At 39.5% G+C, this 26,075-nt stretch overlaps 2 protein-coding genes across 3 annotated transcripts in view; one reads left to right on the forward strand and one right to left on the reverse strand.

Moving 5' to 3' along the window:
- Nucleotides 1–1,383: 1,383 nt before the first annotated feature.
- uap1 (UDP-N-acetylglucosamine pyrophosphorylase 1) lies at nucleotides 1,384–15,122 on the reverse strand. Of its 2 annotated transcripts, XM_014986987.2 has the most exons (11): nucleotides 15,011–15,122; nucleotides 13,937–14,243; nucleotides 11,820–12,024; nucleotides 11,163–11,338; nucleotides 10,882–11,054; nucleotides 7,181–7,374; nucleotides 6,953–7,093; nucleotides 4,187–4,375; nucleotides 3,924–3,965; nucleotides 2,080–2,146; nucleotides 1,384–1,978 (listed from the first exon to the last, which is right to left on the reverse strand). In XM_014986987.2, exons 2-11 carry the CDS (start codon nucleotides 14,217–14,219, stop codon nucleotides 1,886–1,888), a joined length of 1,563 nt encoding a protein of 520 aa, XP_014842473.2. In that variant the 5' UTR covers nucleotides 14,220–14,243; nucleotides 15,011–15,122; the 3' UTR covers nucleotides 1,384–1,885. The 2 variants fall into 2 exon arrangements, with proteins under 2 accessions (XP_014842473.2, XP_087861003.1); XM_088004877.1 differs by lacking the exon at nucleotides 3,924–3,965.
- A 1,421-nt stretch (nucleotides 15,123–16,543) lies between these two features.
- Nucleotides 16,544–26,075, forward strand: part of LOC106917772 (dynein axonemal heavy chain 8) — a 38,322-nt gene continuing 28,790 nt past the window's right edge. Inside the window, exons 1-17 of the mRNA XM_014986984.2 lie at nucleotides 16,544–17,183; nucleotides 17,281–17,415; nucleotides 18,517–18,601; nucleotides 18,782–18,933; nucleotides 19,295–19,481; nucleotides 19,573–19,736; nucleotides 20,647–20,820; nucleotides 21,006–21,119; nucleotides 22,027–22,134; nucleotides 22,232–22,333; nucleotides 22,429–22,575; nucleotides 23,837–24,034; nucleotides 25,056–25,132; nucleotides 25,213–25,312; nucleotides 25,396–25,515; nucleotides 25,591–25,726; nucleotides 25,807–25,994. Coding sequence (XP_014842470.2) covers nucleotides 17,142–17,183; nucleotides 17,281–17,415; nucleotides 18,517–18,601; nucleotides 18,782–18,933; nucleotides 19,295–19,481; nucleotides 19,573–19,736; nucleotides 20,647–20,820; nucleotides 21,006–21,119; nucleotides 22,027–22,134; nucleotides 22,232–22,333; nucleotides 22,429–22,575; nucleotides 23,837–24,034; nucleotides 25,056–25,132; nucleotides 25,213–25,312; nucleotides 25,396–25,515; nucleotides 25,591–25,726; nucleotides 25,807–25,994 — 2,229 coding nt within the window. The 5' untranslated portion in view covers nucleotides 16,544–17,141. The remainder of the gene's footprint in view (nucleotides 17,184–17,280; nucleotides 17,416–18,516; nucleotides 18,602–18,781; nucleotides 18,934–19,294; nucleotides 19,482–19,572; nucleotides 19,737–20,646; nucleotides 20,821–21,005; nucleotides 21,120–22,026; nucleotides 22,135–22,231; nucleotides 22,334–22,428; nucleotides 22,576–23,836; nucleotides 24,035–25,055; nucleotides 25,133–25,212; nucleotides 25,313–25,395; nucleotides 25,516–25,590; nucleotides 25,727–25,806; nucleotides 25,995–26,075) is intronic.

Raw genomic sequence — 26,075 nt, forward strand, 5'->3', positions numbered from 1 at the left:
GAGTCCCTTATTGATATTTTACAACTTCTGCAGCTGTTTTGTCCGGATAGATTTAGACAAACCTTAACTATCTGATGTGGAAAAGTTGTTTTTTTGTTGTTTTTTTCTTTTACAATATTCTGGTAATCTTGACTTGCAAAGTTGTTTTATGATGACAACGTCATTCTAGCCTGTGGTAGAGTAACTCCGGAGACAAGGATTTATAAAAGCAGAAGGATTTGATTTTATTGCCCTCTTATGTAGAGATTTTCACCAGTTGCAGAAATGGGGCTGGTTGAAAATGTCATAATTTTACCGTCAATTCCCTGACAACTAAGGATTATCAACTCATTCAAAGGTAAAAGCTGAAGTTAAACATTTTTCAAAAAGCTAAATATTAAACTTAGTTGGTTTTTATTGAAGCAGCTGTAAGTAGCTCTAGAGCACCCGGATTCCCACGTACCAAGATAAATATTGTTAAACTGCCTTGTTGCTGAAAATGTGCTATATAAATAAAATTACCTTACCTTACCTAAACATTGTTTTTAAAAAGCTAAGCTACTTTGAAATACACCCTGAGCAGCAACAGAGTAATTCTAAAATATTTAACATCACTTCAAATTTAAAACTGAAATTCATCTTACATTTAAAGGGGACAAATTATTTGTGAAAAATTGCCCTAATTGTGGAATTTTTATATATTTACAATACTTGAAAGAAAATGCGACTTGGGAAGTTGAACTAACTACTCAGAGCGTTATTTGAGAGACAACTGACTGGTTTGTAAGGAAGAGTCATTTATTTTCTTCCACGCTAGGAAAAATGACAGAAGTGATTAGCTGTTGTCGCTAGCTTCTCGTAGGGAGTGAATGTTGCAAGCTAATAACTCTATGCAATGAAATCTACTGGGTTTTATTTGATAGAGCACACTGCTTGATGTACGTATGTGATTGAATTGCCATTCGTCCATTCACCGTGAGCCTACAAGCACCAACTGGCTGGACCTTTGTTGACTTAGCTCAGCAACTTTGAAGGACTTGAATGTTTATGCAATCACTTAAGTTAAATGTTTTCTTTTAATTATTTTGCAGAAAACCTTTTTCACTTTGGGATTTGTTGATTGTGACTGATTTGCAAAAGCAATAAAAAGGGTAAAACCTCCCTGGGTGTGAATACCTTTTAAAGGCACTGTAGTATCTGCATTACTTCCTCCAGTAGATCTTGAAAATCAGACAAACTCTAGATATTGATTAGTGACTATAGGAACTATGATGCAATGAAAACACTCCGCGGTCATAACATGAAATGCATATTCCAATGTGCAAATTGAAAGTTTATAAAGAGGTATTGACAAAACAACTTGGTTTCCACGTAGAAAGTGCATTTAGTAAAAGATAGAAGCCATTGTATCCATCTAATCTTTAATGATTACACAACCAAAAGAAGCAGATATTATAAATACCCCCCCACATCCCGATCCATGTATCCTCATGACATACCGATTACTTCATCTCAGCCTATTCTTGTACAAAAATCACAAGTTAAAATAGATGGTAAAGTCCATCTAAACAGCATTCATCAGGACGTATAAAAATAAGTCTCATAAGCAAAATAAATAGATGCACTTGCCGAATGCATCGTCCAGACAACAAGGATTTCATTCATAATTTCACAATGTGTTCAAGTGCTCTATGAAAGAAAGGTAAAGTATGGCGTCAGCATACAAACAGAGAAAAGACTGCGTACTTCATTAGCCTCATTCACTTTAGACAGTTTCAAGAACCTTTCAGGGAGACTCGATTGTTATTGCACGACGATGGCATCACAGTTTCTCCAAACAAACTCAGGAAAACAAAAAGCACGAGGTGATCTTTGGGTTGTTCTCCCGTGTCTCTCCTTGGTTGGATTAAACGCCGTTCTTCACCAGCTCGTGGACGCCGTGCTCGTCGATCATCAGTGTCGCCTGTAACTCTCGTCCCTTCACCAACTTCTCGAGACCCTTTAAAAAAAAAAAAAAGAAAGAAAAAAAAGTGGAAAACATTGTCGAGGAGAGATTTTGGGACAACACCTGGATTTTCTGTTAAACTCTCCTGGCCTCACCTCTCCTGCGTAGGAGACCAGCGGAGAGATCTCGCATTTGATCGGAAGGTCGGTTCCGTCCTTGAGGCTGCGTCGGAGAAAGAAGCGTTTTCAGAGGAAGGAGAAAAACAGAAGCGGAATGAGAGACCGTCTCGTGAAAGACAAGAGGGACGGTAGCTTAGAGAAGCGGCAGTAAATCCTGAAAAACAGCTGGGCTTTTACTAAGGCTTGTGATTAGTGATCAAAGGTAGATAATCAGACGTTCATCGCAACCAGTGATTAGTCCTCTGACCCGTAACACACATCCTCCAGAAGCAAACAGATGAGTGCCTGGCAATGTCTCCACCCAGTGCTTCTGAAATACTGGGGGCACTTCACACAAACCCTCACTCATCATGCCCGCTTCAGGGTAATTATTCCAGACAACAATCACAGATCCCCACATCTGGAGAGTCAGAGGTTGAGCTGCAAGAGAAGGTGAATGACTAAAAGAGAAGCATTAGGAGCCTTAAACACATTCGTGACACCAATGAATGTCAAAGAGGCACATGCTTGTGTTTTCACACTGCCTATAAAAAGCATTCAACTCTTTGGATGTTTTTATCCTCTTTATTGCTTCTACAGATGAGTCAAGATTGACAAAATATGTCTTTTTTTGATAAGATTAGGGAAAAAAAAAACCTAGAAAATAAAATATTTAAAATAAACAACTGCATTGACGTCATATAGTTTTTTTCTAATTTTGTTTCTCAAATAAGGCAGACTTTGTTGATCAGGACTGATTTGTAGAAGCAATAAAGAGGGGAAAACAATCAAAGGGGTTGAAAACCTTTTTAGGCTCTATATGTCTGAGCAAGCCAGTGAAGTTAAAACAAGCAGAAAACAGACAAGCATGTAATGATCTTATAAACAAATCAGCAGGTTCAGGTTTGACAGACAGGAGGAGTGGTTCCCATTACCCAGCATGCAACAGGTGCATACGTCCTTTACGCACGCAAGGGTCTCAGCGCAGGCCTTCAGAGGATAAATTATCTGCCATCAGATCAATATGACAGAATACCAGCCGCTACAAATCTAAAGTAAATCCTTCATAACAACTGATATGGTCCCTTAAAGTATTCACACCTCTTAAACCTTTTTGTTTTAATGTGCTAAATAATCCAGCCTCAATCCTCAATGTATTTTATTGGGATTTTTTTGTTTTTTTTGTGATGGATCAACATAAAGTAGCACATGACTGTGAAGTGGAATGAAAATTATGAATTGTGTTAGAATTTTCATTGTAAATCTAAATCCCAAAAGAGTTGAGTATATATGCAATTAGCATATATACATATATAGCTACCTTTTCTAGGAATTATAGCTGCAGGATTTCTTTAGGCGGCACAACTGCTTGGTTTGCACATGTTGGAGACATAAATGTACATCTGTTCTCCAAATTGTTCCCCAACAAACACCTAAGGCCTTGTTGACTCTTTAAAGTTACCTAGTATTTTATTTAGGGGCATAATGTTAAAGGGGTCTGAATAAAAATACTAAATATTCTCAGTACTCGTATTTTAGAAACTAAGCACTGTTTACACTTCACAATCATGAGCTACTTTGTGCAAGAAATAAAAAAAGAATCACAATAAAATACATTTTTGTAGTTTAACAATATGTAAAAAATAAAAACAATGTCCAAGAGGTACAAGTACCTCTGCAAGGAACAAAGATAAAAATACAAAAGAATAAAGCTACTCATCAGTGGAAATGAAGGAAGTTGATATAAAGAATCAAAAGCGTTAACATCTGAGCGAGATGAGGAGGATAAAAGAAGCCAAAATCCCGTCACCATGCACTCAGGACAGCAGGGGAATAGTTACTTTCTGTTGCCATCATCTGTGACACTGCCCGCTGCTCCGTCTCTGGAAACATTGTACGGGACACGCAGGTGCAACACCGAGCATGAGAGAAGGGGAAGGGGGAGAGAGTGTGAAGCTAAAAACAACAAGATGTCTAAACACACAAAACACATCCAGGCCAGTGCGCAGAGTTGGCGTGTCGGGAAAGCGGGAACGACCAGGAAGAGCCCGCTTTGGTGTTCGTGCCACGCTGTGATGCTCCATGCTCCGCGGCTGCTGCTTACCTGGGTATGGCGGGCATGCGTCTGCCGTTCTCGTCGATGAAGTGGCCCCCGGCGTTCAGGACCCAGCGGTGGTGCAGGGACATGAGGGCGTGTCGGGCTGTGGTGGGCGTGTCCTTCCCGTCTTGGGCGTCCGCGTTCTTCAGCGGGGAGAACTCGTCCTCCCGCAGAACCTCGTACACCACGAACGTCCTTTTGTGGGAGAACACGGCGTCACTTCAGCGTGCAAGCACAACAGGGAAGCAGCAGGGCGCAGCCGGAAAAGACCCGGAGGACTTTTATTCAGCAGCTCTGAACCCAAGGGATGAAAATTATCAAGTTTTTTTGTGTTTTTTGCAACTACCTCTTGGGAATAGTTGAAGGATATTTCATCTGTTGTACCACTAGATGATTGGAGTCGGTTATTATGTTTTAGGTACTGCTGGTATGAATGTTCATTTGCTCATTTATAAGAAATCGATGGTTTGCACAAGTGTTCCTTGTTTGGGGCTAATAATTAAGCCGCAAACAACAAAATAACCAATTTACTTCATAATTGTGAAATGCAAAGAGACAGACTGGTGCTTTCCGAGCTTTTTAGCATGAGCACATCATCCGAGCCATTACTTTGTGGACTATAGATCTTTGTTGCATTTCTCTACCAGCTTTCCGCACTTAAATACAGAACGTTTTGGCCATTTTCTTTGGAAAGATGGCTCAAGCTCAGTCAAACTGGATGGAGAGCATCTGCGAACAGCAACTTTTAAGGCTAACCACAGATTCCCATTTTAAATTAAGTCTGTACTTTCACTGGGCCGTTCCTCTAATAGAGGAACATGCTTTGATCTCGTCCAAAGTCTGAAGTTTTTGTCACGCAGACCAAAAAAAACAAAAAAAATACATTGAAAGAGCTTTTGGGCAACAAAATTTGGGTTTTGTTTTTAATTTAAAAAAATAAAAAGTGATTCAATTTTACTTTCTAAAACATAAATGAAGCCAAGAAAATATAAATGAAACAACAAATCTGGCAGATTTTTTGCCAATATGGCATCTGCAATATAAAGACAAAACATGCATCTTGCATGTTTACCTTATTGAAAGATATAGATATGACGTCCTATATGTTTTCGGGGGGAAATGTTTTTGACTTTCTTGGTATAAAAATGTTTCATCCATACTCAACAACAAGCATGGGGATTTGGGTCACTCTTGCAAAATCCTCGCTATATTTATCCAATTTTAATGAATGAATGCACCAAATGTTCTTTTGAGTAAAACTCACAGTGTTTGTGGTCCTGTTTACTAGAAGAGTAAATAAAAAGCTAATATCATGGGCAATAAAGCCAATAATAAAGCCATACTTGGCATTGTACCCAACATTTTCCATTTCAAGATGTTTTTGATTTGTCTGCATTGTTCTTGAAAGGGTGTCGATCTGCTGTATTGGCTTACGCATGAATAGCCGAGTTTGTAACCCTTCTTCCTAAAACCAACCAACTGAATCTCTGACTGGATGTTTACTTGTCCTGCTGGAGGATAAATCTCTGCCCCAGTCTCAAGATTTTTTTCTAACAGGTTTTCTTTCATCTGCCCACCAACTCTGATCATATATACTGAGAACAAATAGCAAACATGCCAACTCTCTTCCCTAAAATGGATGATTTTAAGTAAGAGTTAATAACAGGGGGATTCATTTAGAGGTGTCAGGAAAAAAAAAAGCGGGTGAATACCAATGCTAGAAATGTCAAACATTTCATATTTCATGTTTCTATTTCTAAAATACGTTGGCGTTTGTGGCTGTAATGTAACAGAATGATAAAAAATTGTCGTTTACGAGGCACCGTAGCATTGTGCAACAGTGAGGATCAAAGCATTTGGTCAGTTTGATGCAGAAAGTTTTGTTTGCCGTCAAAGACCGAGACCCGAAAAACAAATGCGGATGTGTGCAAAAAAAGTGCTACAAGCAGAACGTAGAGTGAAAAATGTGCATGAAAGGATGTTTTAGAAGCTCAAGTCATGATTTCCTCGATCATACGCTTCAAAATTAGTTTTGAGTTTTTCCTGTTTAACCCAGTACTTATGACCGACAGGCTTTCACGAACAACATCTTGCAATAAACATCCAAATCTCGAATGTTTCCAGATCATTTCATGAAGACATGTGGGCATCATAGGCTCACTGCACTAAAACACAACAGAAAAGGACACAGGACGTAGCTACACTTCATGCTGTGAGGATCTGAGGCATTTTCACCAGGCATTTTTAGAAATGTGGCAGCGAGGAGAACCGACGCATCTGGATTCTACTAAAACTGTCAGAGTGCCAGTCCGGGCCCGACTCCGAAACCATCCTCAGAGCGGCGACGCAATCGTTCCTCATCTGTTTTTATTTTGAAACGCAGAGCATTTGTCTGCTGCTCATTCCCCGTCAGTCAATCACCGCTGCCATTACTGTAATTAAATGTAAATTTTGATTAGCAGTCGGATGACTCAGAGCTGATGTCATGAAACGTTTTGAAAGAGGAGGAACGAGCAAACAGCTCGTAAACCTTCGTCCTCCTCCTTCAAAGAGTTTGGCAGACTTGGCCTGCTGGATCAGACTTTGGAGAAATGTCACGGCTCAGGGTGAGGGATATGGTTGGGGACTGGAAAGGAAAAAAAAAAGAGGGGGATGGTTCCTGCATGCAGGAGGAGAGTTAAAACTTTGTCTAGGAGACCCATAGGTGACATAGGCACCTCTCAACTAGAGCACACATTAGTCACCATCTGAAGAAACTCGGCTGCTACTCACTTTGCAAACTGGAAGATGTCGAAGACAAACTTTTCCATTTTAATCCCGTTCGGTTTCTCCGGAGTGATGATGTGACCCTGAACGTCCACAAACGGGATCTTCTTCTGGGCAACGTGGTGCTGCAGCTGGGGCTCATATTTCCTGGTAATTCATAAAAGATTCTGCATTCAGATGTCATTCTTGGCGGAGCACGTTAAAGACGTTCGGGTCGAACAGGAGGAATCTTACTGCACGACGTCTCGCAGGAAAGAGAAGCTGAAGAAGTGGTTGGCCACGTTTCCTGCGTTGAACATCAGGCGGCCGTCCGAGCTGCGCTTCTCAGCCGTCGCCAGGGTGATCTCGCTGTACTCCACCACCTGGTAACGCCCGTCCACCTTACAGACTACGCCCACGGCCTCGGTCGGATTGGTTTTCTCCACCACCTGAAAGTGGCGGTAGATATTTATATGTGCGAACAAACCCTGGAATCCACGCAACCCGTCAACGAGAAGCTGCAGAAGACTTGAAGCTGGAGTGGAGGAGGTTCAACGTCCAGCGTGACATCAACCCCAAACCTGCAGCCAGAGTTGCATTGGGGTGGTTTGGATCAAAAAAAAAAATGTGTTAGAATGGTCAAGTCAAAGCACAGACCTCTACATACAGTTGAGAATCTGTGGGAAGACTTTCACGTTCACACGTGTTCTCCATCCCGTCCGACTGAGTCTGAACTATTTTGCGAAGAAAATATAAAACTTCCAGGCTCCAGATGTGTAAAGCTGGTAGAAAGATCGGCCAACACACTTGTGCTTGTATCTGCAGCAAACGGATGCATGAAAAAAAAAAAAACACGTTTCATATTTCTCTTTCTCTTTACGATTGTGAATTACTTTGAGCTGCTCCACTACATGCTTCTAGTTCACTCATGGTGACAGACTGACCGCTACCAGATTTCCTTCCTGCCCACAGCATCACCATTCATGTCAACTCTTTGAAGATATGAGTTACAGCAACATTTAATTTCCTTTTGGGGGCAGATGAAGCAGTTTTCCATTGAATCCCAATAGAATGCACTGAAGTTTGTGGTTGTAACAAATCGTGAAGGAGTTCAAATAGTATGAATACTTAATAAACCATCCAGAAAATAGAATATCTTGTGGTTGAGCACTGCAAACAACATCTTATCAAGTAGTTTTGCTAGTTTCTAGTAGATGTCTTAGTACACTTTAAATATGACCAAACTAATTTACAATTAACGTTTCAGTAAGATATAAGAGCTTGTCTTAAGTTAGTAATTCCTGAATTTCAATATAAAGTACCAGCTCCACTGGCTAATTATTTCACTTGTACCAAAACATGTTTCCAATGTTGTGAGAATCTGTCAGTGGAATTAATTGTTTTCGTCAACATTCAAGAATTACTGACTTAAAACAAGCTCTTATATCTCGCTGAAAAGTTACTTATAAATTAGTTTGGTCGTATTTAAAGTGTACCAAGATAAGTGTGCTAGAAAATACAGAAAAAAATCTGGTAGGATTTTGTGATTTTGCAGTAAAATAGGTGTGAAAAGATTCAGAAAGTGACAGCGGCGGGCCTATTTGTTAAACTTAGCTCAAATAATCAGCGCAGTTCACCTTTTTTAGCTCCATCTGCTCTAAATGAAGACAGACCTCCCTTCACCCTAAAGTTGGTTGCTAATGACAGAGTCTAGTTATGATGAGGGGGTTGTTGAACGGGGGCCGGGGGTTTGAAAAGCCACATAAAACCATAAAACATTAGAGGCTCCCAGTAATTTACGATGGGAGAGACTCTGGCTTGATGCAGCTCTTCCATCTCTGCTGCACCACATTCAGCAGATCACCATCTGAAGCTCAGCTGCATCTTCAGATGCATTTTAACATTTTACCCGATCATCCTGATGATTGCAACTAAGACGTAACTCCAAGTCTAGAAAGAGTCTGCCTGACGGCTCAGCCAAACTCTCGATGCCTTTCACAATAAATGACGAGCATAAACTGATGTGGAAACAGTGGAAACAAAAGCAGTCATAAGATACAGAACAAAGGAAGTGATGTTGACATTGAGTTTTGATGTGGTCACCATGCTGTCATCGTTATTAACTACATTCATCATGTGGTATTACCCAAGCCTCTGCTCCGCCAATGTCCATTTCTTCACATAGCAATAAGTCGGCTTGTCTCTAAAAACCTCAAAGTTACGTTCAGTGTTTGTTTCTCCGTACATCATTGATCGCCATCAAGTTTTCCTTTGAAATCTGTAAAGTGACAGCTCATAGATGCCTTTCTACTTCATCCATCCATCCATCCATTTTCTTACACGTTTATAATACTGGTGGTACTGGGGTGACGGTGCCTCTGTCCAGCAGTCAACGGGCGAGAGGCGGGGTCACCCTGGACAGGTCACCAGGCCAAACTAGACAAACGCCTTACTACTTTTTTTGATTAATTTATCTATTTAGGTTTAATACGGTGTTGGTGTTGCATTTAAGTTGCATTTTTTTACGGTTTCGTACGGATCTTTGAATGCAGTGGTAAGATCTCGCAAACCATAACTTTTGGAAAATCCATCCTGGATATCAAGCAACTTGAGGACAGATAGAGAGTGAGATAAAATAATAATAAAAAAAGAAATCTGCACCAAACCGTGCTCCAGGACGACTGTAAACATGCAGAAGTTGCAGAACTCAACAAGAACGAGGCACTTTGGTCTAGGGTTGAGCTTTTCAGCAACAAACACTTAGGAGGGGATGGCCTGAAACAAAAGGTCAATTTGTGGGTAACCACAAATACCCACCGTCTAGCACAGCAGACCATTTGTGATTCTCTGGTAATGCTCGTCTTCCTTTTATGCCTTTTCAGTATAAAAAAAGGTTTTATTTTATTGGGATGTGCCATTCCTCTTAATAACTGTTCCTTTAACACTCAGAAAAAAAAAGTTATATACCTCACGTAATCTCAATGACAGAGAGAAGGAAAAAGTTTCCTGAAAAGCTGAAAGAAATTCAAAAGAAAAACGAGGTCAGCTGCTCCACCCGGTGGTGAATTACTGAAGGTGCAGCGAGCACACCGCACCACACCTTTAATTACACATTGTTCCTTGGAAAGATATGAAGAGCATGTGTCCTTGTTGGCACCGACTGGAAAAACTGGACAGACGGATCGGAATGGAGCAGACTCGACTGCTGACATACTTTGCCCTCTCGTCACGTCCAACACAGGTTATTAGCAGCACTGAGAGGTCATTAATTATCCTTGAGTTCTTGTGTTGTACGTCAGACACGTTCTTGTCTCATGAATACGAAATAAAGACACTTTATGAGAGGAGGAAGAAAACAGGCTCGCTGCTGCGTCAGCTGAAGTAAGTTTGCTTTCAATAAACCATGCGATACGGAGATGCTTCTTTCTCCACAAATAAGTAATGGAGCATAAGCATTCATATTTTAAGTCCTGAACGTCTCTGCAACACATCCACCAATTCTGACGAGAAAGTTTCATATTTGCTTCTGTATCTCCAATGTTGAACACATGTAATTTCTGATTTGTCAAAGAAAGGCTTGTTCATTGTTTGAGGTGTACAAACGAGCTCTTCAGCATTCTGTTATTTAATGATTTCACTGGTATATGAACACGAGACAAAATAATCTGGAACTACAAAACAAGGCAGATAATTAGCTGTGGGATTTGTGAAAGAAACTCTAGCCAGTGAGAGGACCTTGGGCTTTGTTCGGCTGCAGATTTTACACGCATGAACTCAGCTCTATAACATACTGCAGTGAAACCTATAAAGTTTATAATGTACATTTCAATACTTTTAAAAGGCAGGCGTTAAGTCTCATGTTTTATAAATCATTCATGCAGGGCCCTGTAAAAGTCTATGAATAAAAACCCACATCATGGCTTGCATATTTCTACTTCTGAAACTCTTTGACCGACCTTAGCTCCGCAGTCCGCTCCCTTCTGCACACAAAACCCAATGAAGGTGGGATCGGCCACTTTGACCAGGATGTTGTCGACGCAATACACATGAATGAACTCGACTCCCCTCCGCTGCATGTCGTCCAGGATTCCCTGGTTCCCAAGAGCTCTGTAAAGACCCCCGTTTCCATCTGAAACGCAACCACACAAAATGGCTTTGAAGAAAATGCTCATAAGCAAAAACGCCCGTCCAGTCAGATCGATTAACCTTGTAGTCACCAATTAACATTTGGACCTACCAGGAGCCATGGAAAGCTTCCCCTGGCTCTCCAGGATGATCTTCCCATTGTAGTCCATTGCTGGCAGCATGCCCTGCTGGAAGAAGATTACATTGTCCTTGTCTAAACCAAAGTATTTATGCTCTGAGAAGAAGTTCTTGGTGGACTCCATCGTCCTGCCGCTGGTCATGATGTACCTGAAGGCAGCACAGAAAGAAGATAAGACTCGGTTATTTGGGTTACACTGGCAGGTACGTTGAGAAAAATAAAGAGGGCGGAGAGAAGCCATGATTTTTGAACATGAACTGAAGACACTGCACATTAGAAAGCAATGCAAGAAGCTTTTTTTCCCCTTTACAAAAGCGAATGACAAATATCAGATTTCAAAAATTTAAAATTAATAACGAGTGAGACCTAACACTAACCTCTTTCTATTACCATTTTCCCTTTTCAGACAGTGAACTACCCTTAGATCTGCTGTCCAGGGACATAATCCTATTCCAGCTTCCTTGATCGAGTTTCCTTCAGCGCCTACAGTGATCTGACCCAGTTATTCATCACGCAAACATAACTGGGACTCATTTACAAAAAGGACAGGTGGCTGTTTGCTAGACTTAGTCTGTCTATTTATCTTAGGATAAGAAAAGAAAAAAACGTGTCTTAGAGCCAGAGTCTCACCAGGGAACACAGCAATTGACTGTTGTCTTTTGCTTCGCCAGCTGCTGCAGCTTCAAAATGCGCTCCGCTTGGATCTGAAAGAGAGTTTTGTGGGATGGCAGCCCGACGTCGTACATGCCTTTAGGGTGAGAGAACCCAAGTCTGGTTCCCTGACCCCCCGCCAGCAGTAAGACAGCCACTTTACTCTGACCGATGCAGTCCAGACCTGAGGGGGAACCAGAGCACAACAGTTTGAGTCTTTGCATGAAAAGAGCCAAAGAGTCTTGACTAAAAATGTTTGACCATTCTTCTTTGCAAGCTCAAGCTGAGTGAGATTAGATGGAGATCAACTGGGAATATTAAATTTATCTCCGTAAGCATCGACGTCTAAATGTTGTCAAATATTCTCAATTGGACTAATAACGGACGATCGCGATGTTAATGAAAATATATCGTTCATTTTTTTTTTTTCTTGGAACACCTCCATTAGACCAGATTTTGCGATTATTTCCATTTTCAGCTCATGAGATGCTTAAAGCTTTGAAAACTGTTTTAGAACCTAACTGCCTTAAATGTTTGCCCAGGTTGACCTCTGACCCATCTGCTGTTTTCCTTGGTCTTCATGATGCAGTTTGTTCTTAAATGTTTTCAAATAAACATCTGAAGCCTTCACAGAGCAGCAGGATTTATACTGAAAACAGCTGGATCCACTAGATTTTAATAAGGCGTGTCACAGTAACGAAGGCAAAAATAAAAATGCTAGTCTCACTCTTCATATGCATATTACCAAACTTTTTTTTTTTTTTTTTTTTAAGTGGTTTATCCTTTTATTTCCACTTCACAAATGTCCACAACTCTTTTGGTTAATCACTCTAAATCTTAATAAGATGCATTGAAACTTGTAGTTGTAATATGACAAAGTGTGGAGAGGTGTAAATACTCTTGCACAGCCTTGGTTCATTTATGATCTCTTCCATTCCAACTCTCTAATCTTCTTGGATGCCTTCAGAGTAATTGAATTGTCTTTGCAGGGAAATCTTACATAAATCATGATAAACTTAACTAAACATCCATAAAGTTTACCATTAACCATCAGTTGTAAATAAACTCTGAAGATGTGACGTCACAGGCAGGATGTGAACATTGAACTCCTACACAGAAACTTTCAAATGTATTTAGAAAAAAAGGAAACAAAAGCGCATTTGACCCGACACAGCAGGTTTATCTCGAGTTTACTACCAGCTACGTGACAAAACGGTCAACGATATTTCTAGCGGCTGGTGCCAAGGGAGAAGTTTTACACCACATATTGGGAGGGTCAGCTAGACTTTGACTGCTCTCCCAACATATGATGAGTCCTGCACAAACACATACACACACACCACACCCTGCACACACAAATGTGGTCACAACATGGTGAGATGACTTCATGAATAAGGGTCAAGAGAGGCAAACCCAGTGACGTCAGCCTCAAATCAGAACCAGATGTTTTCTGCCCGATCACATCTCCTGTTATTATTGGCCACGGAAATAAAAGAAATAAATCCAAGTGATTCATTAGGTGATCATATCGCCTCGGCAACGCAGGAATTGCGCAGTCACACTAAGAACCCAATTACTCACATTTTGAAAAACCACTCACAAGCAAGACTGGGGCGAAGTTGAGTCTGTAACGGCATACGGTGAGTAACTGGCTGGTTTTCCTGCTGCTCGGGGAGGGCTTTGGCAAATAGATGCACTGGAATTGTTTCTTGTGTGAAATCTGGACGTGGGTTCTCTGAACTTTTCTCAAGTAAGAAATCAGAAAAAGCACCAACCCACGTCCATCTAAGTTCATCTGGGCTGCCCTGTGATGCTTTAATCTCATTAAGCTTCCCAGAGTTATACCAGTAAATTGGTTCCCTGAATGACTGGGCAATGACCTAAAAGAAACTGGATTTCAGCCTCTTATCTGGTAGCATAAAGTGCTACAATAATCTTTGATTTTGCTACTACATCGTAACAAAGACAAGAAACAGTAATAAAAGTAATAAAACCTTTTCCTGCTTCCTTACTGCCTATTGAACAATAAAGAGTCAACGATACACCTTAGGAGGAGGGGCGGGAGATAGTCCTACGAAACTCCTGACTGAGCTCACCTTTGGCCTCCCAGTCTTTCAGACTCTCCCTGTCCCTCGTCACACTCCCGAGCACCTCCCGGGGCACCGGCTCCATGCGCCCGTCCATCTTCTCGTGTTTGGTGCTGCTGGACGTCTCCATGGAGCTCTTGAAGAATCCGTTGATCTCCAGGAAGTCCATCCCCTGAAGATCCTGGAAAAGTTCCTGCTGCTCTTTGGTGCTCAGCTCCTTCCAGAACTGGAGGAGGTGAGACTGGCCCGCCTCGGCCAACTTCTGCACAAGTCCACTGGTGTTTGGGTCCATGATCAGTAATGATTTGGATGAACTCTGCCAAAACAAAAAACAATAAGAACATGTATTTGAGTTGTTGTTGTTATTGTGACTTCCAATCAGGCAACCACTGGACTAAATTGTATTTCAAGAGGAGATCTAAATCCATTTAACTCCAAGTCTAACTGAGGTTTTAAGAAGGAAACAAAATAGAGGCTAAGTTACAATAAGATGAACTGACAGAACTGGCGACAGCTCAACATCCAGCAATTAATTTTTCAAGTGAAACAATTACTTAAATGATTGCCATTGTTCGTCTGAGCCCACACCCACAATAGGCAGCTTTTTTTGAGAAGGAAATACTCCCTTTACTAGAGACGAATGGAAATATGATGCTGGGGGGGATGATGTTGCAATGATCCATGCAGATTTAGATCTTTTATTTGTTAACTGAAATCATAATGCCAATACATATGACTTGACTCCTAAAACTTTTAACATTTGACGTTTCTTGGAGTAAGGCTCTGTCTCAATGTCAAGTTGAGGCTTTACAAACACACAGGAAGGATGCCTCGTACGAGACATAGCAAAGAAACTAAATACAAGCAGGACTGCCTTTTTAAAGCTCTATTATGTACATTCACTGTACTAATTTCTTAACCGTCATTTATCAACTTGCTTTAACAACAGCACAGACATGCGAATGATAGGACACGGGTGCTGCCGAGCACATTTATATTAGCTGCTAATCCATCGACTGCAGGCGAAAATAACATCTTGGTTTAAATATTACAGAAGAAAAATAAAAACAAACAAACTCTCACCTCTCTCACAGACTTTCGTTGACGTTAAGAGCATTAATATCAGCGGCTGTGTGGTTCCTGTCTTACAACGCTTAGCTATGACGCCTCCCACCGATCCACGCCTCCAGCTACGTCACGTATAACGTGGCAACAGCGTGAAGTGTGTTGCCTTCAAGTGCTCCTCGTAAATTTAACAGTCGTGAGAAGACTGAAAGATGCGTGAACCAAACTGCTGAAATTTTAGTGTTCTTGTTTTTGTTGTTGTTGTCCCATTTCAATTATTTAGAAATCAAACTAATTGTAACATTAGACAATAACCTGAGTAAATACACAAATTGTCTTAAAATCGTGGTTTTATTTATTTTAAATAGAATAGAATAGAATAGAATAGAATAGAATAATAATAAGTGTTGTATTGTACATTAATAAATATATATATATTTTTAAAAAAGTAAAGAAATAAATGTTTTTTATTTAATCAAACACACCAAAAATCTTTATTCTGGGCCTTTTTTCCAAAATGAAATGACATATTATGTTAATCATTCTACATCTTACAAGTTGATTGTTCCTAATATTTTGCTGAGCTTGCTTAGTTGTAACTGTGAAACTCAGAGTATTTTATATTTTATTATATATTTATTACATTTTCACTGTAAAAATATAATAAAAAATCATATTTATTGCTTATGCCACATATTAACCATGGTTCTGCAACTGATTTAGGTTGCATTGATACGTGAGCCACCGTACATTGAGCTGCAGGGACCCAATAAATTAGCATGAACTTGTCAAATGTCGCCACCCTGTGGCAAATAAGGAAATTACTGAGAAAAAATATATATTTACCGGTTCTCTTTAGTCATCATGTCAATATTATTTTACAGGATTTTTTTATTTTTTATTTTGAACGTATTCATCACTTCAGATCTAGTTTAGCTTGCAAACACCCACAAATATTTCACATTTTTAACATGTATACATGCAAATATTGCAATCAAATCCACCTTGTTCTGGAAATCTTTTTTTTTTCATGATAAGGCCGGGGAAATTATTTAAATCAAATATCAGAAGGCTGCATAAATTATGTTTTTTTTTTTTCCCAAAATTTTTACCAACTGCTACGCTTGTGACAGTCAAAAGATTTATGAACCGTTTGAAACCAGTAACGGTCACAGTAACGGCTGGTTGCGGTGGAAAACTTCACTAGGATACACAAAAACTGATGTTTTCTTCTTTTTAAGAAAACATCAGAATTGACGAAAGAAATGCCTTCAAGAGAAGCTCCAGTTTCAAGAGAAGGTCACGTTTCGGTAAGACCAGCGGGAAAGTCATTCTTCCATTCTTATAAGTAGTTACATCGTATTGAAAGCGAACAGCTATGCCAAGGCTAACGGTTGAACATAATGTAACCGCTAGAAAGGAGGAAAAAGAATAACTTTTTAACATTTTGTTAAAAAAATTATTACAGAGTGCGCAGGGTGGCAGTTCAAGAGCGATTCTGTAGAGCATTAAGCGGATATTTTGTAATGAAATAATAGAGTGACGGTTGTTTTGGTGATTGCCGATCCTGACTCTGATCGGTTCACATTATCAACGTCCAGTTGCCCATACCATAAAGTCCAGTTTGAGACCATCTTGCTAGTGGTGTAAATGTTTCCTCAAATTATCTTGTGTTTTATATATATATATAAAAAAAAGTTTAACAAGTTAATATGCATAAAAATTACCAAGCCTTTTAAGGGAGCTTTTCTTTTTAAATCATTTTATTGCTGGAGTTGATACCAACCACTGTCTATGTCTCAGGACATTGGGGAAGAAGGATGGGTTTTGGTCTGGTGTGGATCTCCTGCAGTCAGTGGGTGGGAGGGTGTAATTTGCGCAGGTCACACCATGTATTGCAAAAACACATAATTCAACATTTCTTAACTAATTGTTAAAAGAACATTTCAGATTCACAGAAAGGCCCGTTTTCCTTTCTGCTTTAACGTCATAGTTTGAGGTCACCAGATATTGGTGTGGCTATTTTTCGTAAAGATATAGAAAACATAGAATTACATATGGCTACTGTGTTCTAGTCATAGGAGGAGAAGGAGAGCTGAGATTTTAAACAGTGAGGAAGCCCTTATACCTGCCTCCAAACGTTTTCATAATGGATGCACAAAAATCAAAAGCAAGCATGCTTGGAAATGAAGTAAGTCTATTTTTTTTCCCCTTGGCCTTTTGATTTCAGACAGCAGATTTAACTTATCTCTTAACAGTTTGCTAATTGCACTTCTTGCCTTGTTCAGGCCACCTATAGGAAGGAGAGAGAGGAGCGGAGAAAGCTGCTCACCTCTTCACACAAATACATGTTCGAAGTAATAGCAAATGAGCTATCTTTGACCCCATCAGCAGTGGAGGAATTTGTTTTAGACTCTCCATCCGTAAGTCTTTCTTTATGGCTTTGCCTTCAGAAAAACAATCAGATCGGTCAATGAAAGGGAGGGAAACTTTGTATGGAGTAGCTGGATTGTGATTACGGGCTGGTATGAATTTCTAATTTAATGACAATCTGGAACGATAACCTTAGTTTTAAGCTTCTAGTCGAATTGTGTTAAAACACTGAATCCAAATCAATGCTGACATGTGAAGCGATGCCACTAAGCTGAAATGGAGCATCTCAAGTTAATTATCTTTAACAATCCCATGAAGATCTGATCGCATTTCTGTGATCTACAGTACATACAGTTTTTAGTTGAATTTTAGTTTTTGTAATTCAACACAAGCCAAATACAAGCCAGAGGAAGATCTGGCTCTATAATGTCTCTGTTGTGGTGAATCTGTTTGAAATTGACTATTATTTGAAAGACTTGATGAAAATTTAGATTTTTAAATAATTTAGCATCTTTTTATTTGTATTTACTACAACTGTCAAATCAGATTTAATAGCATTCTCATTTACAATAACCCAATGTTGACGTCTGGTTAAAGTTCAAGCATTTACAGGAGACACTTGATGGTTTGGGGGCCGAACTCAGCTTAGTTCGCTCATGCTTTGGGTCGGTCTGGACAGGAGTTTCACCATTGTCCTTTGGCAACTTTGAAAATATCATTATTGAGGTCGTAAGGGTCTTGGTTTAAAGTGTATTGTTGAGTGTAGCTGAAGGGGGAACTATACATACACAGCTGTACTTTTTTGCAGTATTTTTGCCCCCCTTTTCCTCATACATTTTGTGTTGTGATGCCTAGATTTGTTAAGTACTTCACAGTGTCTTCGTAACAAGACTGTAAAGTACTGTAAAGCGATAACGAACTGCTTAGTTATCGAGCGCAGGCAGATGCCCGACTATGTGCCAAACATCATGAACGCATTATATGTGATACAGTATTGCATTGCGTGCACTTGTTTTCCTTTCACTTTTTTAGGTTTGATTCGATGTTGTCTTTAAATTCAGAAATTTAGTATTTTGCTTGGATAGGTATTTGATACCTGTTTCTCTGTTCTTACCACCTTTTGCTTGCTTGTTTGCTTTTTTACGGCATAGCTGGCTGCTTTTGATCGTTTCTTCGCTGCTGGAGGTTGTAAAACGATCTCCTTCGTCTACCAGGAGTCTGACCCCCCAGGAGTAGGTAGGATTACAAGCAGAAAGCCTGGAAGTCTGCACTGTCAGACCTGAGTCCATCTCCTGTTTTTTTTTTTTTTTGCAAAACTTAAGCTAATCTTAGGGTTGTAATTAATGGATTTCAGTTTTCTAAAACAGTAGTTGTCGCTTATGTCACTCGCTTGGGCCGTTTTGCATTTGTTTTCAGAAAGTGGGCGCACACATCAGGGACTTGCTGCACTGGATAAAAGACGCAGGCTGTTTTTAGCCGATTTAAGAAAGACCTGTCTGACCGGCATCTGCTGCTATTTTGCTCGAACAGACGTGACCGTTCCTGTGACTCCTGAAAATATACACGAGGTAAAAGTTGATGTAGTTTTTCTCTGTGACTTGTTTAATTAATTAATGAATTTATTTTTTGTGTGCATGTGCAAAGTTATTCTAGTTTTTAAGGTTCGTTTCATGCAAAGTAAGTAGATAGTTAAAGTGTTCACTCACTGTTAAGCGCAAAATAAGTTATCTTACTTTACGTCAGAATGAGAATGAATGTTTCACGCTGTAAAAGAGAAAAAAATATATTATGTTAAAACATACAAGTTCCCAAAAGTATTTGAGTAATTTGCCATTGTGTAGTAGTATCAAAATAAATAATATTACCTGTGTTTATTATGCTTCTTCCATTCCTTCTCATGGTTTTTCTTTTTTTCTGAATGTCTCATAGCTAATTTGTTTCTCTGTGATCGATGCCACTGAAGGACTCCTGAAAGGACTAAGGAATGCCTACGGATTTCTGCTACAGATTCTTGAGACACAGGACAGCTGGGGCGCGTTGGACCAGTCAAAACATGGGGAAAAAACAAAAAAGATCTTCCTGGATAACTTTAAACATTTTCTGGGCTCGCTTGATGGTAGGATCTTTTTTTTGTTCTCAGTTTTCGCTGCGTATTCTTTCAAGTTGACGAAGTGTTAGCAGAAGAAAAATACGTGTATTTTTGCCAGACCTTCAGATAAGAAACACCAGTGTTGTTCATTTGAGCAAACCGTCAGATGTCGACTTTTCCAAACTGACGAGTCTTGAAGAGATGAAAGCCGCAGCTTCTGACTTTGAGGAAGTGCAGCGACTGGAAGAGATTCTGAGGCGCTGGTGCAAGGAGATTGAACAGGTTTGTAATCACAAACATTTATCTGTGATCTAAACAGGATGAGATGTCACAAGACACAGAAAGACGTAGCGTTTGCTCAGACCGGTAGTGGTATCTAAGCTGCTAACCAAACGTAGTAAAACTGACAAGTTAAAACTAACAGGCCTTAATTTTGTTCTTCTAAAAAAAAAAAAAACAATTATTTTAATTCAAAATACAATCAAATTTTTAATAATAAATATGACAGAAATCACCATGATTTAACTTTCAGCGTCACAACAAGGAAATAAAAACGCTTTACTTGCTGTAACCTTTTCATCTTGGAAAAAAAAGATGAAAAATACCACCACTGAAGTTTCTAGTTCGATCCCCGGCCCCGGTCTTTCTGCATGCAGTTTGCATGTTCTCCCTGTGCATGCGTGGGTTTTCTCCAGGTACTCCGGTTTCCTCATTTAAATCTGAACATTTAAATCTGTTTTTAAGTAAAAGTTTGCAGTCTTATGTAATCTGAAATTACAATAAAAGCAAAGAAAAAAAAACCGCTTATAAATAGATTAATATTATGTGTTGTAGTAGATATTTTAAAAAAAATTGTCACAGATAATCTAACATTGAAACCCACTCCCAAAAAATATTCTAATGGCCAAATATAGACCTGGCTATACTTTGGACACCCCTCGCCTAAAGCATGTTGAAACCTAATCACTAGTTAGAGCCTCCAAAGTGTCCCCCATAAAAGCTTGAAACACAGACCATTCATCTAAAAAGTTTGAGATTTAAGCACAGCAAATCCCACCAGATCCCTACTGAAATGTTGTTGGTGGTGGTGAAGTGAAGCTCTTTGCAGGAAGATGGAGCCCAGATCAAATTCTGCTGAAGGCCCCATACAAAGCTGAACTACGGTGATATCTTTTATTTTCGTCATGATCAGGTCCTGACTGAGGACGATCAGTTGAGGAAAATAGATGCTGAGGGACCTCTGAGCGAGTTAGAATACTGGAAGAAGAAGCACTTAAAGTTCAGCTCCATCGTCAACCACATGAAAAGTGAAGAGTGCAATGCAGTGCTAATGGTACTCCACATACGCCGTTCCAAAATGATAAAGGTAATAACAAGGTTTAAGTATAGACTACAAAACATTTTGCACCGTGTAAAATTTTCAGTGTTTTGAAGCTACCTAGGTTCTAAGAAAGCTGTATTTCTGTCAGGAAGATGTTTTAGCTTGCTCCTAAAAGAACTGAAATAAATAACTTAACGTACCCCGTTAACTCAGTCCATATCCTTGTGTAGGTGTGGCGGGATCTGGATAAGAGGATAACAGATCGTGTTAATGAGTCAAAAGACTATTTAAAATTCCTGTCCACACTGGAGAAAGTCTTGCAAGCACTGTACAACAATGATCCGGTATGTATTTTTAAGCAATTTAATGAAGAGCTAGAGCTTGTGTCATGATACATTGAATGAAAATATATTTAAAGGGGGAGTATGACCTAAAATTGACTTTTTTGTTTTTGTTTAGTTTTACTTTATCATGTTACAACATGTTCCTTTGTCTTTTTTCATGCATGTTTGAGAGATCCTACAATCTCACCAAGTGTTGACTATTTCCACAAAGCTTTTTCTTTGGGCTGCAGTCCTTTGCCAGGCTTCCGCCTCACAGAGCACATAACCCCCCCCGTGTTTCCTCACTCAGCTCTTTCAGGCTAGAAGCAGCAGCAATTAGCAAATACTCTCCGACAACTGTGTGTCTCTGAGCTCATCGTAGGAACTGCTTAGTGTAACGCTCCCAAATATGGCCATAAACCGCTTAAAGGAGGAACGCTGTTGTGATGATCTTCCTATTCCGACACTGAGTGTCGGAATAGGAGCTTCTTAAAAAGACAGAAGCCCAATTTCAATGTGTTAAATTGCATTTTTATAGCATTTAAAAGTAACATAGTTACTTGATTGTGCTATAAAATGGCACTATGTGCCTGGAACATACATAATACTGCCCCTTTTAAACACCCAATTTCTTTTGTCCAGACCATATATATTTATAAACACTTACATTTTGTTGTTATTTAAATTCAGTAAAAGGATTAAAAACTTTTCATTTTGTATGCAGGAATTACATAATTTAAGAATGCACTTTGTTGATCTCTAATTGTTAAAATGCACCGACACAAGTTTTTATTTGACATGCATGTGCATTTCTCTGCCACATAGTCGTACTACATGTTAGAGGAAGTTCAACCCTTTCAGAAATTGTTGTCTTGCAACCCTTGTCTGCACGTAACACTTCTGTATTATAAGTTGTTCATAATTCCAGGAATCCCTGATAAAAAGCGTGCATAGTCTCGTCAACGCCGTTGAATTAGTTCACAGAGTACCACTGTTCCGCAACATAAATGAAAAGATGCCATCGCTGTTAATTAAAGTAAGTGTGTTATTATAATGATCGTTTAAGATTTCAGTTGTTTTTGTAAAAGCTAGCCATTCAATTATATCAACATTGGTTATGTATACTTTTCCAGGTCACAAATCAGCTGGTTACAGCGTGCAGAGCACATATTACTGACCATGGCAAGAGTTTAATATGGGATCAAGATGCCGAACAGCTCATGAGGAAAATGCAGGTGACTGTGACGCTAATACTTCTTATTGTGTGCGCTTGCATTGCTTTGGCTTGACTTCAGCAGTGATTACCTGTTGCCTGTTCTGTTCTGCGTAGGACTGCATAACTTTGTTTGAGGAGTATCGGTCCTTCTTCCAAGAAAAAAAGCTAACGGCGAAATCAGACCAGAAGGAAAAGGGCTTTGTGCTTTCGGAGCGGCATATTTTTGGCATGTTTGAGAACTTCTGTAAAAGACTTAAAAAGGTCATTGTTAACTTTGAGGCTGATACTGTTGAGATAGCCAAATATATATGGCAGCTGACAGGTGTAAGCACGGTGCAAATGGTGCAACGAGCTGAAAACAGATGTAAACGCTCACTAAGGGCAAAATGAGCTGCACACAGATGAATGAATCAAACTTCAAAAAACCCAAATGCAACAGCAAAATGCTGAAATCACAAATAAAGTGCTGCAGCCACATGAAATAGAAGCAAAAGGAAAAATGCTGAATGCAGAAAACAAAAACGCAAATACGAAGAGCTGCAAACTTGCTCTGCAAAGCAGGAATGCGCCAGACCACTGGGGGAGACTGGAGTAGGTAATTATTACCTATGTAAAAATGCCATTGTTGTCTAATATTGGAAGAGACTGTGTGTTTTAAAAAGAATTGGAGTATAAGACACTGCTTTCTTTCTTCCTCCACTTTTCTTCTGGTCATCCCTTTAAGTCCTCACCCCCTGTCTTTGCTTAGGTTCAGGTCCAATAGGATTTGTTGGTCATCTCCCCCTAGTGGGCTTTCGCACTTCTATCTTCAATCAATTAAACAAGTTTATTTGCATAGCACGTTTCAGCAACAAGGCAGTTCAAAGTGCTGTACAACATGAAAGCACAAAAATGTAATTAAAAACATCAGCTATCAGTTGAGAAACCAACAACAAACATTACATTTTGTCGAGTGCCATCATCAAAATACACATCATGTTTGTCAATGTTCCAGAGGTTATGGGTCAAAAGCAATCCCAAACAGGTGAGTTTTTAGCCTTGGTTTGAAGGAGCTCTGTGTTCTGGCAGTTTGGCAGTTTTCTGGAGATTTTCTCCAGATTTGTGGTGCGATTGATTGAGGATTGAGGACACCTGTGCTTCCAGTTAACTGCCAACAGATGTAATGTCTCTTCATACCCTGATACAGCCAACTAGATAGCACCTTCCGGCCCAACAGCAGCCTCCTTTTATACTCGGCACCGCTGCTGTCAGTTAACCGGGTGCACAGATGTCCTCAATCATTGAGGGCAGGCTTCATCCTGTTACACATAGAAGCTGAATGCTGCTTCTCCCTGTTTGGTTCTGGTTCTGGGGATGCAGAGCAGACTGGAGACAAAACTCTACGCAAGACTCATTTTGCCATCTGCTGTGTGTTTGCACCTGTCAGCCACCGTACAAATATGGTAGTTTAAAACAAGTGCTCCTCAACAAGTCACTTTTACAATACTATCCCAAGAATTAACACGTTTGTTATCTTTTGTAGATCGAACAAATAATGTCAGTGTTCAAGACATTTGAGTCTCTTGGAAAGTCAAAGATTGAAGGCATCGAGGTTCTTGCCAGACAATTCCAGAATGTGTCCACAAATTTGAAAAGAAAGCAGTATGACATATTGTCTCCAAAGATGACTGAATTTGATGGCGATTTTGTCAAGTTTATGAATGAAATCAGCCTCATTGAGGTATGTCTGTTCCACAACCTACATTACGAACATTGTCTTTCATGCGATAAAGGTACACGTTATTCACTTGACTGAAAAGTGTGGGATTCAAGTCATCTTTTAACTCATAAGTTTCAATTACATTTTTTGTGATAGAAGAAGCCTGTTTCAGAGTGACCCAGAGAGATTACCAACATAAATCTGATAAAGAATGTATGGAGTGACCTAACAATTAGGGTGATAGTACTTAGGCCTTCCAACCTCAAAGAATTGAAGCTCACCACCAAAAATAAATTGTTAAAAAAAATAAATAAATAAAACAGTGGAAACTTGCAAAAAAGTTTTTGGTTGAGCCAAGTGTTGAAAATGATCAGTAATTAAGTTAAAGGGGACATATCATGCAAAATACACTTTTTCATATTTAGTTGTGTTCATTTTTCTCTATTCACTATAATATTTTTCTTTTGTGTGACATCACCCCATTTGCCGTGGAATTTTTCATTGGTATCTGACATTAATGGACACTATAGTTAAACTGTGCTCCATATTGTAGGTAGTTGGGATGGATGGAGAGGGTGTAAACACAGTAATAACACCATTGCAATCCATTCATTTGAATATATTCATTTGATATGATTCTAGCGTGTATTAACTCGCATGATTCCTTACGTGCGTGTAAGGGGTCCACGAGGGGTCCGTGGAGCTACAATGGCGAGGAATTCAGACCAAAGCGTTGCAGTTCTACTTTATATAGACTATAAGTGAATGATTTTCATGTGAAGAGGAAGGATTTAAAAGCGTGATATATCCACTACTTATTAACAGATAATAATACTACTAATTGCTACTAATAATACTTATTAGTAGTGTCTAAGGCTAACTACTTGACGTAGCCATATTTTTTAAAACCATACAGAGTGTCGTTAAAAGAAAGAAGGATGACTGGTGATGTACTGTCTCAAAGCAGATGAGTGTTATCGGTTTCGCAGCTTGAGGCTGAAAGTTCGTTGAAATTTAAATGTCTCCCTGTTCATGTATACAGAACAAACTCCAGGTGTTCATGAGTTCATGCTTCTCAAAAATCTACTCATCGCAGCAAGCTCTGGCACTTCTACAGCGGTTAGTAAACCGCATTGCAAACGTTTACTGTCATTTTATTTTTATTGTAATATAATTCTATTAACTTTCCTTTTTCATAGGTTTCAGAAACTGAGGCTTTCTTGTCTGGAGACACAAACTTTCAACATTTTGCATAATGTTCTCCAGTGCTACATCACAGAAGTGGATAATATCACAAAGGTTTCCAGTTTGATAGAAATTAGCAAAACATTGATGCAAACTGTAATTTAAGAATGAAACAATTTCGACCTTTTTGCTTGTAGCTCTTTGAAAAGGAGCAGAAGGATCCTCCGGTTGCTAGAAACATGCCTCCAGTGGCTGGCAGAATTGGTTGGGCCAGGCACCTTTTTCAAAGGATTTACGAACCCATTTTATTCATTAAAGTGGGTCAACATTTATAAAAGGTAATAAGAGGTTGTGTGTTTCCTTGCTATTGATTGGTCTTTCTTCCTTAAAAGGAAAACTCGGATGTTCTGTCAAGTGCCGACGGGAAAAAAGTGCTCAGACTGTACAATCAAACTGCAGCCTTACTGGTGGAGTTTGAATGTATCCAATACCAGACATGGAAGGATGATGTTTCCAAACTAGATCACAGTAAGTCCCCAGTTTCTTGCAAAGCGCTGGCGTATTTCTTATAGGACACATTTTGGCACTTTTTCTGCTCTTCGTGACAGTCCTGAATCATACTCTGCTGGTGCGTCACCATAAGACCAAAAGGTTTTTGGCTAACTTTGATCCAAAAATAACTGAGGTCATTTGGGACACAAAGTGTTTGTTAAGCATGGGTCTAGAGGTTCCAAAGCAGGCGTTAGCTCTTCTCAATATGGAAAGAAAGTTGCAGGACAGTCACCTAAGGCTTAAGGTAAAGTACATTTTTAGCTGTTTCACTACAGTAGTGAAACAAGGATTGTAATAACCTGATACAAAGTCATTTGAATGCCTT

This window comes from Poecilia mexicana, unplaced genomic scaffold (assembly GCF_051168715.1).
Source record: "Poecilia mexicana isolate PSO_F unplaced genomic scaffold, ASM5116871v1 scaffold_4, whole genome shotgun sequence".
NCBI lineage: Eukaryota > Metazoa > Chordata > Actinopteri > Cyprinodontiformes > Poeciliidae > Poecilia > Poecilia mexicana.

Bases quoted from the DNA above. Each gene is read 5' to 3' on its own strand.
- uap1 (XM_014986987.2), bottom strand. From the start codon at position 14,219: ATGGACCCAAACACCAGTGGACTTGTGCAGAAGTTGGCCGAGGCGGGC. The intron at 11,055-11,162 runs GTAGGTCCAAAT...GTTGCGTTTCAG, and splicing joins GAAGCTTTCCATGGCTCCTG to ATGGAAACGGGGGTCTTTAC. The intron at 7,375-10,881 runs GTCGGTCAAAGA...CGCCACTTTCAG, and splicing joins GAGCGGACTGCGGAGCTAAG to GTGGTGGAGAAAACCAATCC.